Source organism: Schistocerca gregaria, chromosome 2 (assembly GCF_023897955.1).
Source record: "Schistocerca gregaria isolate iqSchGreg1 chromosome 2, iqSchGreg1.2, whole genome shotgun sequence".
In the NCBI taxonomy this organism is placed as follows: domain Eukaryota; kingdom Metazoa; phylum Arthropoda; class Insecta; order Orthoptera; family Acrididae; genus Schistocerca; species Schistocerca gregaria.
In genome coordinates, this window is record NC_064921.1 from 434,507,577 (window position 1) to 434,522,689 (window position 15,113).

General features: G+C 38.8%; 2 protein-coding genes across 3 annotated transcripts in view; one reads left to right on the top strand and one right to left on the bottom strand.

The window, feature by feature from the left end:
* LOC126324953 (adenylosuccinate lyase) overlaps positions 1 to 15,113 on the top strand; it is a 722,118-nt gene that overhangs the window by 21,320 nt on the left and 685,685 nt on the right. The gene's annotated exons all lie outside the window — the stretch shown is intronic.
* The window catches only part of LOC126324985 (uncharacterized), a 55,489-nt gene continuing 41,617 nt past the window's right edge, over positions 1,242 to 15,113 (bottom strand). The window contains exons 2-3 of one of the 2 annotated variants that reach the window (XM_049995138.1): positions 10,946 to 11,098; positions 1,242 to 4,127 (exon numbers count right to left, since the gene is read on the bottom strand). In XM_049995138.1, coding sequence (XP_049851095.1) covers positions 3,936 to 4,127; positions 10,946 to 11,098 — 345 coding nt within the window. In that variant the 3' untranslated portion in view covers positions 1,242 to 3,935. The remainder of the gene's footprint in view (positions 4,128 to 10,945; positions 11,099 to 15,113) is intronic. The other variant, XM_049995134.1, reaches the window with a different exon arrangement.

The following is a 15,113-nucleotide window of genomic DNA, read 5'->3' on the forward strand; positions in this document are numbered from 1 at the left end:
CTGACATTGCTGAGAAAGGTGTTGGATCATACTCTTCTTTTGTTTAATCTGCATACAAGATTTTGGCTTTAGCTTAAACAACAGCTCCAGAGGGAGGCACAGGCTGTTGGTTGTGGTATTCAGTCTAACGGCTTAGCATTTTTTCCATTGTTTCCATTGGCTCTGAGCAAGGTTTTTTTCAACCTAGTCACACTTAACTCAGTTGAAGATTGATTCCTCATCATCGTGCCTAGTTCTCACAATAGGTCCCAAAGTACACTGAATGTCAACAAAACGCCCATCTTTCTTACAATGATCCAGAACTTCTAACTTTGTTTCTAATGAATACTGTCTTGGTACATACTCCTTTCCCTCAACAATCACACATTCGTTCCTTGTACACAACATTTGAAATACAGACCCTCTCCAGTCCAAATTCACAGCTCTGCTGATCTGAACTGATGATTCATGTATCGACAACCACAACAGAAAATTTGTTGAGCTGTAGTAATACATTACTGCTTCTGCTTACCCATTGACAGGTGCTAGCACTGGACTTAAAAATAAAATCGTGTATATGAGAAAATGTGGATAGCAAATCTACATATTGTCACGTAGAGGAAGGTGTAACTAGATGAATGACAAACATTAACTTCACTTAACGAAGGTTTATTCAGCACTTGCACATACAAGAGTGCAGAGCGAACTGCGTCTGGCCAGAACACATTTGATATATATACAGCTACAGAACATTCCAGTACAATGCTTCTTGCCATTTGTGGATACTTCTAGAATGTACTCAGACCGAATACAGAAATCAAAATTTTTCAGTTGAGGTGAGTTTCGAACTCACAACCCTCCGTGCAGCGACTGCGCTACTCAGCTTTTTCTGCAACAATATAATGGGATCTACCTGTATGTCTTTTGTGCTAGATGTTTACCTAGAAACATTTTAACAGCATGCAACTGTTGGAAACTCAGCTGTCTTCCATCCTGGTGTTGCTGAAGTGACGCAGCTGCCATTTCAGCCAACCATGATTGCTGCGAGGCCTGTACGGGGCCAAGGAACCAGTTTGTCAGCACATGCTTTGGAACCTTGGCATCACACTGGCAATGGTGGAAGCAGTTCCTTCAGTTCAGACACATCGGATCACAAGTCTTCTTCTTCTTCTTCTTTAGTGGCGTTTACACCCTTAACAAACATTCCAATGCCTTGTTTTGTTTTGATGCTTCCTCAGCAGTCACAGTAATACTTTGCATACCCATTCTGCGTAAAGCATTGTAGGCCTATTGAAACAATGTTTCTCTGTCACTGTTATCCATTCTGTTTCTTCTATTACTAAATTTACCTCATTTCAGCTGTCTAGTCAAATAACTATCGGCCCTGATTCTCATTCAGGTAGCTGTTTATGTGAACAGTCTTGTTTGCATGTTTTTTTTTTTGTGTGTATTGTGTTCAATGAATGTCCATTTGTTCTGTGTGTGTACTGTAATTAGAAGGTAGTTGATTTTTGTTTTGTACTCACTACGGAACTACAAGTTGTACATGTACAGGTTTTAATGTTTCACTATGGAATCAATGAAGAATGTTGCACAATAATTTTTTTGCAAAAATGTGACAAATGATTACAAGAATTTGACTTCTTATAGTATGATACGAATTCAAAAATTGTGAAAATATTGAAGTAAAACATTAATCAGACCTCTCAACATCATGAGTATAGTTTTTCACAGTATTTTTCTGCTGGGAAATTCTCTTCACATAGTCCGGATGATGAAAGAATGTGTGTGTGTGTGTGTGTGTGTGTGTGTGTGTGTGTGTGTAGGTAAAGTATGTGCAAATGGTTGTATGTACCTTTTGTCAGGTAGCAAAGCTCAGCAGTGTATAATAGCACTGTATGCTTTTAATGAGATATATGTGATCTGCAAGAGATCATTACATTATTAGTTCTTCAGTATACATGTAACTGAAACTCTGCAGGACCTGGAATCAAAATAGTTTAATTGATTGCAGTATTTTGTTCAGTAATCACATCTGCTTGAAGCGTTATGCATTTCCTTGTAGTAAGATGCAAAGTAGTGCAATCTCTGACAAAACAAATGTACAGTTTTATTAGTTTTCCTGTAGTTATGGGTACTTTGTAGGCATAAATGTTGGGCATTGTTTTATCCTCCATGACTTTGTTTGCTCTATAAATGTCAGTCAGTGGTTGAATCAGTTAGTGTGCTCATGTAGAGGGTGACGGCAGTCATGTGAGTTCACCATTAGAAAATAATATTAACCTTGGAAAGTTTTAGCGTTTTATTATCATTTGTTGGTAGTTGGGTTTTTATTGTTGTGAGGCATGAATAACTAAAAATTAGTGCATCATAAGAATAAGAGAAGTCTTACATATTAACACTGAAGAAGATGGTTAAGGCTCTGTCAAAAGTTCTGATCATCTTAATGACCTGATAATTGAATGATGATAAACAGCAGAAGACGGTGATAAATGAGTGATACGTGCTGAAAAACATTGTGAGAAGTTTCTTGACCCTTCTTTTTATCATTTTAAAATCCATTATCACCACTCTTGTACCGAAAATAATCATATAAGAAGATCCTGAACTTTAGTTTCCTGTTGATTACAAACTAGTGAACTGAATTAATCATTGCATACACTATCATGCATTCCAGTAGTACCAGTTATTTCTTATACTAAGTATATATGCCCAATGACAGACAAAGAATTGTTGTGAAAGAATTGTTATTCAGTCACATTAATCTGTTTATTATTATGTTCAGTAAGATTTAATTTGTAGTTTAAGAAATCCTTGTAATTTCTCTTTGTTAGTAAATAATTTAGAGAAGTGCTTTAGCTCATATTTATTGTGCATGGTATCTTAAGTAACAACTTAAAAAAGGAAAGTAGTTATTTATGATTAAATATTTGTACTTTTGAGTAAAACATATGTTTCTGGATTTTTTGTAGTGGGGTGTCTCCATTTTTACACTTTTCAGAATTGGTAAAGACATACATTTAGAGAGCTTATTTCACAATGCTTCTCTGTGATAAACCTACTAAGAATTTTCACACAATCATAAATTATTTTCCTTGTTAGTGAAGAATGAATTATCATGTTCTGAGGAATTGTAATGATCCCAGACAATTTTTGATTCCATACCATTGTGAATTAAGATGGCTCTCATGCAGTGCAGAAAAGTGAAATATAGAGTTTAGTGTTTGTAACATATAGGGCTTCATTTTAATGGCATTTGATCTGAGTTTAAGTGTGGCAACTAAACAGATTTTTAAAAAATAAGCTGTTCTTTTGATATTGTAGTCGTTATTTGATTAAAACTTAACATGTTTTATATTTTATTCCTTTGTAGCATTCTAATCACTATTATTCTGAATAAAAGTTTCTTTAACATGTAATATCTGATGCTATAAATCTTCTTTTCTGAGACTTAAATAAAGAATGAAGATTGAACATGGTTATCAAAAAGTAATTGTTGTTGCTCATCAAGAATGTATCTTCAGTCATTTTGAGTGTAGTGTGAGTTGGTGCATTTATCATCATCTTGTGTTATAATGACTGATTTAGATATACACTTCGGTTCTCATGAAAAAAGTGTTCCATTGGCTAAAACATGTCTTCATTCTATAATGCAATTTTAAAATAAAGAATTCTTGATTTATTATTTAAGTGTGAACACAGTATTGTTGCTGATTTCTGTAGTGTGTGTCTCAACCACAAATGTTGTTAAGTGGAATGTATTTTACATTGGAAAGAAAGATAAATTTATTCTGAATAAATCTGCATTGTCATATTATTTTATTTTATTAAAAAACATTATAAGATGTGATGAAACAAGAATAAAATTGTTGAGATATCACAACTAAAAAAAGTTGTATGAAAATATTGTCACACACACAATAATCAGTGTACATTCTTATGAAATAACTAGATTGTTAGTACTGCGGGTAAGGTGCAATGTCCTTATAGACAATAATAGCATCAGCAAGGAAAACAAAGGAGTTAATCACTGCAGTAGCACCACATGCCATTGTTACTTGCAGGTGATCATCAACCCTATTTTCAGCTATCAGAATTCCACCAGATGCCCAGTTCAGGACCACTCCCACCAGAGAGAATGATACATCCTGCAACAAATTTCACTAGTTACGCGTATGCTATCATAGTATAGTTGTGTCGTATTGTGCTATTCATGCTGTTCATAAAAAAAAAATGAAATTATATGTGTACACTCAATTACATTTTAATGAAGACGTAAACACGAAGAAGGAAATTGAGTATAATGAGAAGTAGCCAACTCTGACTTTAAATAACGTGTACAAGAATGTGAAAAGCAGATTGTACAATGGACACCTATATTTTGTATCATATGCAGTTACTATGTCACAAACACAGGCTACACAAAGGTTCTTTTAACAACTGAGATTCCTGTCACAAATATTAAGTCGTCATCAACATACTGATTTCCTTCTGTGACATCATGAGAACTGCAGCATGTTGCTTCCAGACATTCATGAATCTGTCAGTAAACTGGAATGCAACTCGGAGAGCACAACATAGTAATTTTGGTTTAAGGTCATGTGAACCTATACAGATCCATCACTTTGCAGGGTTGAGTGGGATACTCAGTCATTTGGGGTAAAGACAAGTTGGACAAGTTGTTTCTTTCTGTTGGAAAAACTGCTTGTTTGAATTTTGTGGGCCCAAATGCTGTCTAAAGTGATACTGTCGAGAACTAGCCTTGCTGATGTGTTATTAGGTGAAAGTGGATATACGTGGTTTCTTTAAAACCTGGATATGAGATACCGCTGTGCTCGAATGACTTTTTGTCATTGTTAAGCCCATTTTAAATTGTCTCATATACTGTCTTAACACAGGAGGACCAAATTGTGTTCTTGTAGTGTGTCATGTTATGTAGCAGATGCACTTGACAAGAAGTATTACGGGCTTTATCAGTTCTGTACGCCCTGTATGAGAATAAAATCTTCAGAAGTATACGTATGAGTGCCAAATATCACAGTCAAAATGGGAATGGTTCCACCTCTTACTGTCAAGATTCCCTCATTACTTCTGTCCTAAGGCATCTCTTGGTTTACGTTGACTAATAATTTGTCCACTTAATATGAGTCAGTTTAAAATTTGTTTTAGTTTCCCTGACAAATAACTGGGAATCCAGAATCCTCATGGTTGTCTAATTATTTCATTTCTGTCATGTGCACTGCAACAGTGGCTAGTATATCTATAGTAATATACACAATTTTTTGCACTAAGGCATAACAAAGAAAGGAATACTATCAGTTGAGAAATGAATTATTGCCTGTTATAAAAACTTAAGAAAACATATGCCCCAAGGAAAAGGGGGTGAGTTGATTGTTTCCATTCTGCAGAGTCTTCAGTGCAATAAACTATTGTGCTGGTAAAACATTTGGTGGGGTGTAGAACAGACAGTGGACATTAATTAGGAGACGTGGCAACCAATGAGTGAGACTTGCGTGACGATACTGCTGCACAGTGTGCAGTCTTACTGCATGTGGTGAAGTGACTGCTGCGGTATGGGTTGATACATCAGTAGGAGGATGAGTAGATGCACGCAATCTTTTAAAATTAATTGAATGGAAATTCAAGAACTGGAGATGATTATAAATTTTGTTTGATATCGAGTACTTTAGTCCAGTCATTGATCTTTTGAGGATGGAAATGTAATGATAAATGCTTGCTTAAAAGTAAATGCAGAGGCTAGCCAAGCCTGCAGGTGACGTCATTGTATTTGATCGCAAACAGCACTAGCAATGCCCTCAAGATGTTGCAAGTGTCAGTTGTGGTCAGAAGAGTGTTCTCTGTGGCTGTGAGTGAATTTCACAATGCGCCCACAGCCACAGAGTAACTGAATTTTTTGTCAGGGAAACCGCAACAAGTTATAAACTGACTCATATTAAGTGGACAAATTATTAGTCAAATGTCAACCAAGAGATACCTTACTCACTCCTGGTCAAACGTAATGAGGGAATCTTGGCAGTAAGAGCAGGAACCATTCCCATTTTGACTGTGGTACTTAGCACTCATACGTATACTTCTGAAGATTTTATTGTCATACAGGGTGTACAGAACTGATAAAGTCCATAATGTGGGCAAATTGTTGGTGCTCATATGGTGGGTGCTTCTGTAACAATGTAGCCAAAGTGTTTGGTGTTTCGTTAGGTACTGTATATCAGAGAGTTATACCACAGACAGGGAAAGTGGAGAAACATCATTTACTAATTCACAATGCTGACAAAATTGTGTGCTGAGTGGCCATGATGGCTGTTGTTGGAGGGAATCAAGACGACAAATAAGAGAATGATAGCTGCAAAAGTCACTGCATAACTGACTGCTGCACTCACGAACCCTGTCAGCACCAAACCGACATAAAGGGAGCTTCATTAACTGGGAATTGCAGGGCGAACTGGAATTCCAAAACCACATATCAGTGATGGAAATGGCCGTAACAAAAAACCATGTAGCCAATGCCATAAAACCTGTATTATGGAACTATGGAAGAAAGTTTTTTGCAGAGCTGAGTCTTGTTTCATGCTGTCCACAACTGCAGGCTGAGTTTGTCGGGCATATACAATCCCAAGCCTACAATGCAGATTGCTTGCTGCCAAGAGTGAAACATAATGATGATTTTGGTAATGATATAGACAGCCATATCGTGGCATTCCAAGGTCCCCATGGTGACTACAAGGTAGCATTACTGCCAAGTACAGTGTGACGGTTTTGGCTGATCATGATTATCCAGTGGTACAACATTTGTTCCCCAATGCTGATGCTGTGTCCCAAACCAAAAGCCCTGTTTACATGCCTCATATTGTCCAGGACTGGTTTTGTGATCATGAGGATGAATTGTTACATCTCCCCTGACAACCACAATCACCAGATCACACATCTTTCTCTCCAAAGTAGGCCACAAAGGCTTGATAGTATTGGGATTGTTATCCACCTCCATCATCATCGCCTGAGCTTGCCACTATTTTTCAAGAAAAATGGTATAAGATTCCCTGAAAACCACAAGACACCTGTATTTGTCCATTCTGAGAACTTGAAGCTGCTTAGAATATCAATGGTTTTTCTACACTGTATTAAGCATTGTAATGCATTGTGTTTGTGGTGTTTCCATATTTTTGTTCACCCCATGTATACACTGTTATGTGTGAAAGCACTGCAAAGATGTGTAAATGGGTAAGATTTCAGATGGATCAGTAGGTACAGAAGGTTGAATTCTCAGTTCATCCTTGGATTTTTTTGGAGTTACTTATTATTTCTTTCATCTCTGCCAACAATTTGTATAAGGGAAAAATGGCCGTTCGCAATGTGGTTTGAAGTTAATGTGAAACTGTTGGTCCTGCTATAACTGACTAATATGCCCATTCAGAAGTCAAAGCAAGACAAGGAAGGAAGATCAGGGTTTAATGTCATGTCGACAATGAGGTGATTCACAGAAAGATAAGGGCACGCCACTTCCAACAGGGCCATTCCTAACAATTCACCATGGTGTTACACTTTATCCTCTTGTTGATGAGAATTTTAGTCATAAAATAGAAAATTTCTGCATCTGGCAATAAAGGTGAAAAATTATTTTCTATTTTCCCCTTTTTGGTCAATTAATTTTGTCTGAAGTATTTCAAATGATTGAATTCCATCCATGATGTAAGATTCAGGAAGATCTGTAAAGCACCCATCGACAATTGCCTTAACCACTTCATTGTGATGGAAACTTTTTCCTTGCACAAACTTCTTTATATGTTAGAGTAATTCACACGTAAGATCCCATAGCTTTCCTGTTGCATGCACCCAGACTTGCACAGTATAGTTTGTAGCAGGGCATGGTGGACTTTCAGTTTCATCCACAGTACCAAATCAGCACAAAATAATTTCATTGGATTCTTTGTAAAACAGTCCAAATTTTTGCTAGTAAATTTGTATTTGTATTTTCCTTTGGGACACCCTTAGCGAATGCAGCATCTGTATCAAGTGAAGACTTTTTTATAGTCAGTGGTGTGTTTCTTGTTATTCTGCTAAGCTGGTATTTCCATTTTGTGCACAATATGTGGAAGAACGACCCAGTCATCTTATTCAAGTGTTGTTGTTGTTGTTGTTGTTGTTGTTGTTGTTGTGGTTGTCTTCAGTCCTGAGACTGGTTTGATGCAGCTCTCCATGCTACTCTATCCTGTGCAAGCTTCTTCATCTCCCAGTAACTACTGCAACCTACATCCTTCTGAATCTGCTTAGTGTATTGATCTCTTGGTCTCCCTCTACGATTTTTACCCACCATGCTGCCCTGCAATAGTAAATTGATGCCTCAGAACATGTCCTACCAACCGATTCCTTCTTCCAGTCAAGTTGTGCCACAAACTCCTCTTCTCCCCAGTCCTATTCAATACCTCCTCATTAGTTATGTGATCTACCCATCTAATCTACAGCATTCTTCTGTAGCACCACATTTCATATCTTCTACTCTCTTCTTGTCCAAACGGTTTATTGTCCATGTTTCACTTCCATACATGGCTGCACGCCACACAAATGACTTCCTGACACTTAAATCTATACTCGATATTAACAAATTTCTCTTCTTCAGAAACGCTTTCCTTGCCATTGCCAGTCTACATTTTATATCCTCTCTACTTCGACCATCATCAGTTATTTTGCTCCCCAAATAGCAAAACTCCTTTACTACTTTAAGTGTCTCATTTCCTAATCTAATACCATCAGCATCAACCGACTTAATTCGACTTCATTCCATTATCCTCATTTTGCTTTTGTTGATCATTTTATATCCTCCTTTCAAGACACTATCCATTCCTTTGAACTGCTCTTCCAAGTCCTTTGCTGTCTCTGACAGAATTACAATGTCATCAGCAAACCTCAAAGTTTTTATTTCTTCTCCATGGATTTTAATACCTATTCCGAATTTTTCTTTTGTTTCCTTCACTGCTTGCTCAATATATATACTGAATAACATTGGGGAGAGGCTACAACCCTGTCTCACTCCCTTCCCAACCGCTGCTTCCCTTTCGTGTCCCTCAACCCTTATAACTGCCATCTGCTTTCTGTACAAATCGTAAATAGCCTTTCGCTCCCTGTATTTTACCCCAGCCACCTTCAGAATTTGAAAGAGAGTATTCTAGTCAACATTGTCAAAAGCTTTCTCTAAGTCTATAAATGCTAGAAACATAGGTTTGCCTTTCCTTAATATAGCTTCTAACATAAGTCGTAGGGTGAGTATTGCCTCACATGTTCCAATATTTCTACGGAATCCGAACTGATCTTCCCCGAGGTCGGCTTCTACTAGTTTCTCCATTTGTCTGTAAAGAATTCGTGCTAGTACTTTGCAGCCGTGTCTTATTAAACTGATAGTTCGGTAATTTTCACATCTGTCAACACCTGCTTTCTTTGGGATTGGAATTATTATATTCTTCTTGAAGTCTGAGGGTATTTCGCCTGTCTCATATATCTTGCTCACCAGATGGTAGAGTTTTGTCAGGACTGGCTCTCCCAAGGCTGTCAGTAGTTCTAATGGAATATTGTCTACTACTGGGGCCTTGTTTCGACTCAGGTCTTTTAGTGCTCTGTCAAATTCTTCACGCAGTATCATATCTCCCATTTCATCCTCATCTACATCCTCTTCCATTTCCATATTATTGTCCTCAAGTGCATTGCCCTTGTATAGACCCTCTATATACTCCTCCCACCTTTCTGCTTTCCCTTCTTTGCTTAGAACTGGATTTCCATCTGAGCTCTTGATGTTCATACAAGTGGTTCTCTTACCTCCAAAGGTCTCTTTAATTTTCCTGTAGGCTGTATCTATCTGACCCCTAGTGAGATAAGCCTCTACATCATTACATTTGTCCTCAGCCATGCCTGCTTAGCCATTTTTCATTTAGGTGCTAAGAGTATTTTTTATTATTTGTACTTCCTAATCATTATGTTGGGTGGCTATGGGAGGACCTGTAAAGTCTTGTTCCTGGTTACGAAATGGCACCTTGTTGTTAGAAACAGATAGTGCCCTCCAGGCACAAAAATTGCTTCAAACTACAGTTACGCATCTTCCCTGGTCAGGTGGAAGTGCACCGTACTTAAAACTCGTCACGCGGTATGGTTTATACAAGATCACTTGACGGATTTCCAATGAAGACATTCAAAATTAGCTGTCTGATCAGGGAGTAACAGCTGTACATCGAGTAATAAAAAGGTTTGAAAAGGAATTGGTACTGACTCACAGTCTCTTCTTGATGTTTGACAGAATGCAACTTCCATCAAACATTAAAGCGGCATATGAGATCATTTCAGTTCGCCCTTACATCCCCAACCCAACGCATTACTATCGGTGTCAGAGGTTTAATCGTACCAGCCAGTCGTGTTCCAGTATGCCAAATGCGCTAACTGTGGCAGGGATGCCTATGAGGATGATGGTCCACCACCATCCTCTCGTTGCATCAAGTATAAGGGCAACCATGCTGCTTCCTTTAGCAGTTGACCAGTTTTTAAAGATGAAAAAGTTATTCAGGAAATCCAAGTGAAAGAAAAGGTGTCTTCACCCACTCACGAAGGAGAACTTCCCTGAAGTTTGGAAAGTGACATAGAGGGACTGATAGAAAATCATTGCTATAAAAACGGAGCATGAGTTGTGCCTGGATACCTCAGGCGATATGGGTATTACTTCTTAAACTCGAGTTTCCAGGTTAGAGTCTGGGTCCAGCACATAGTATTAATTTCCTTCTGGGAGAAAGATTGTGACAACATGGCTACTTTGAAAAGCCTCATGGAGGAAAATGTAACACACATCAAATGAATATTTGATTATGTTACTGTGCTACATGTGCCAACATATTCTGAGTAATTTTGGCCCTGCTGTAAAATATCCTTTCCAGTTTAGTCAGGAAATACCAGCAGTGCATCAAATACTTACACATATTTTTGGCATTAATGCTCGCCGTACAACGCCAACGATGGAGACTGCACAGATGATGATGTAGCCACCAAAAGTGGTGAAGAACAGAGCAGGTTCTGCCGGCTGCTGTGGCGACAGCACCATTCCCACAAAGCAGCCCAATGACAGCATCTGCGGCATTGCGAACCACACAACTAATGTGTTACAGACCCGTTACAAATCTCATTTTACTGAGTGTATTAATTATGAATATTAAGTGAGATAGTTATAAGGTTACATCTTCCTTCAGTAACTTTCGTAAATTGTGCGCAGCTGTTATCTGTGCAAGATAACGGGTCAATGTTAGAAGCACCTGTGAAAAGCTAATAATCATTCGTACTAATGTTGTTATTATTTATCTTCCGCAAGTGTCGATTCATTCAAATTGGAAAAAAGTTACGTAAACAGGAACTGAATAATGTAAACCACTTGTGTTATTTTTAGTGGCAACTTTCTCCAGTTCCACGTTCATGTTAAGCACTTTGTGACTTAGAGAACAAAGCACCCGAGGGGCTATGGTTCAATCTTAAATTGCTCCTTGGAATTTATCGGTTACTTACCACTTCTTTCACTTCTGGTGACGATTTGTTAAAGTAAAAAATTTCAAATTATATCATTGTTTGGGATTCACGTTGACATGGAACACCCACCCCCTTCCTCTGAACAACTGACAGGGTAAGTCAATTCAGTCAGAGGAAGTGAAGAGCATACCACCTCCAGTAGGACCATTCATACCAAAGTACTATGGGTGTTCAGATCAACCTATAGGTTGAGGTCTGAGGACAGCTTTAGTTTGTAACGAAGCAACCATTGTGTTATTGGAGCCGACATGATCGTAGTTACGGTAACACACAGAACCAGTTAATGATACTTGCCACACACTGTTATTCTAATTATCAGATGGTTCGATGTCAACATGTGAAGTAGCTACTCAGATGTTGTAATAAATCTATGTTGTGTTTTTTTTTTTTTTTTTTTTTTTTTTTAAGTCTATACAACTGAGCACATGGTACTGGACAAAGTGTGTTCGCAAAATTGAAAGGAGCCCCAATGTTCTCCAAGGAAGCATAATGGGGCTGTCAATGTTGTTGTTATACACTAACAGAAAGAAATGTGATACTAAGGGGGACTTGTGCAACATAAACAAAAGTTGATAGGCATGTTTCTTCATCTGAAAGATGATGTCTATTCAAATTTCGCGTAAGAGTGGCGCTTGTAGCGCCAACATGATGATGCAAATCAGGTTTGCTTTAAATACATGGTGTAACAGTTGTGAGTGTTAGTTACGTATGAGATCGGACGTAGAGAATTGAGGTTCGTCAAGAATGCCTTTAAGGCGACGAAGATGTTATCAGCATGTCACTCAGTTTCAAGGGCTACGAGAAGCTGAAGGTTCCTCCTGTGATATTGCACAATGGCTTGGCAGGAATGTAGCCACAGTACACGATTGTTGGCAGCGGTGGTCACGAGAATGTGCGGTTGCAAGATGACTGGGCTCTGGTTGGCCACGTGGCACTAGTGAGAGGGAAGATCATAGTGTTTGGCATGTGGATGTGGCACATCGTACTACATCTGCTGCAGCAATGTGAGCAGCAGTTGGCACCTGTCTGCATGCTAGACACACTGGACCTACACCTGGAGCTACGGTGTGGGGTGCAATTTCTTATGGCAGCAGGAGCACTTCCGTGGCTATTCCACATACCCCGACTGAAAACTTGTATGTCAGTCTGGTGATTTGGCCTGGTGTGCTGTCATTCATGAAGAGCATTCCAGGGGTCTTTTCTAACAGGATATAACTTGACCACGTACTGCTTTTGTAACCCAATATGCTCTACAGGTTCCCAATATGTTGCCTGGCCTGCTCGATCAGGACATCATCGGACGACAATTGCCTTATCATCCACAACCAGCATTAACTGTCATATATTGACCAACTAAGTGCAACAAGCTTGGAACTCAATCCCACAAACTGACACCCTGCACCTGTATGACACAATGCATGCACTTTCGCATGGTTGCTTTCAATATTTTCGTGGTTACACCAGTTATTAATGTTTCAGCATTTCACATTTGCATTGGCTTACCTTGCACTTAAGTTAACGTGTCATCTTTCAATGTTAATCACTTAAATATGTTACCTAGACAAATGTATTCCGATTGCTTGTAAATTGACATGTGATAGTGGTTCCAAATAAAGTGGTCTTCCGCGCAAATACCGCAACATTGAATATAGACCCTGATAGTGGGGTGTGTATTAATAGCCCAAAAGTGCAGGTGCATGTTGCCAGTGGTGTAAGCTCGTAATAAAATCATTATTCTCACCCAATTCAGAAAGTGATTCAGCTAAGGAACATGGTATGAAGTCGATAGTTCCAACCCTCTCATGCCACTGCTAGATATTCCCACATTAACAAACAGTATTTGTATCACATTCTATCTTGATACCATGTATTCTATGTAATAGAGGTTAAGCGTTATATCCATGGGGCTATAGGTGAGGGAGTAGAGTTGATTGAGAATGACTACATACAGTAGATGGTATGCTATGTAAGGAATCATTTAAAAAATGCAATGCTAGATTGAAGTCTTAAGAAATGTACAAAATACTATAACGAATACATTGGCTTTCCAGAGCTACAGTGTTACGCTTTTTGGTATAAATTCTAACCACACTCTTGCATTGAATCCTATAGAGATCTGTTTTAATGATTACAGCCACTGGTGAAACATATTTCTGGCACTCTCACATCTCATAACGAGTCACCATAATTAAACCTGTGTGCTGAGAACACCATACAGCAAAACTCCAATGTGGTTTTAGACAGTCCTTCTGCATCTTGTAATTATTCTTCAGTCATGCCTCACCCTTCTTGCAGCTTTGTCTGTGTGATTGCTCCAGTTTTTCGGAACTGAGCCACTATATCTATCACCCTCTACATCCCATGGAAAAACAGGACAAGCTGACTTAATGCAACAGGGACGTCTTTTGACCTCTCTGTGGAAATGGGAACATGTTTTGGCTCTGCCAACCAATTTCAGTATGTAGAGCCAGTGGCAAAAAGAGCTTTCTACTGCAATACTAGGTAGTACAAAACACAATATGAGCAGCTATTCTGCTGTTTAATGGGAAAATTAGCAAGCCTTCACATCATACGGGTACTGGAAAGAGGAAGAGGATTTTGCTACTGCATTGTGGTGCATTTCCAAACTACATACAGGTACAGTTTATAAATAAATAGTATATGCTTTGCAGTGTAATTGACATTGATTTGAATTTCGTCATGAGATCCTTCCTCTCCAGCACAGACTGAGTCCTTTTCCTGCGAGTTTCCAGATGGGGAATGAGAGAGGGATCTGTGGCATTTCCCAGAGGGGTGGAATTTAATTAATTAGATACCAAAAGTGTGCTTGTATTGGCGAGGGACTTTCCCAGCGGGCTGGAGGAGGGTGAGGTGGGTTTCTCAGGACAGGATTATCCCTAGGGAATCATAAATAAATTAATAGATCAGTAGGTTAAAGGGGTCATAAATCAATCAAGTTTGCCCCTGAATGTACGCTTGCCCCTGAATGTATGCAAGCGACACTAACAAAATGTGCTGACACCCGTGATGCCCTACTACTTACATGACTTTTAAAATGGTTTAAATGGTTCTGAGTACTATGGGACTTAACTTCTGAGGTCATCAGTCCCCTAGAACTTAGAACTACTTAAACCTAACTATCCTAAGGACATCACACACACATCTATGCCCGAGGCAGGATTCGAACTTGCGACTGTAGCGGTCGTGCGGTTCCAGACTGTAGCGCCTAGAACCGCTCGGCCACCTGTGGCCGGCTTACGTGACTTTTGTTATAAAAGTAATTTATAATAAATCATTCCAAGAATGATTTGTTTTTATAAATATCCGATATGTGTGAATGACGTCTTGTGAGAGGCCTGTATCAAACACTAACGAAAATCTATAGGAGTTGCTACCGACCTCGCTATTGTGCGTGACGTCCGTGGCCTAAGATAAATACATGCCTAAGTGCACGCTGTGTGACGTCAGCAATGGAGCATTCGTGGGCAACGATTAATACTTATCAAAGCCCATTGGTTAAATCTTTGACAGTGTAGTAGGGAAGCTTTTAGCCAGAATCTTTGATA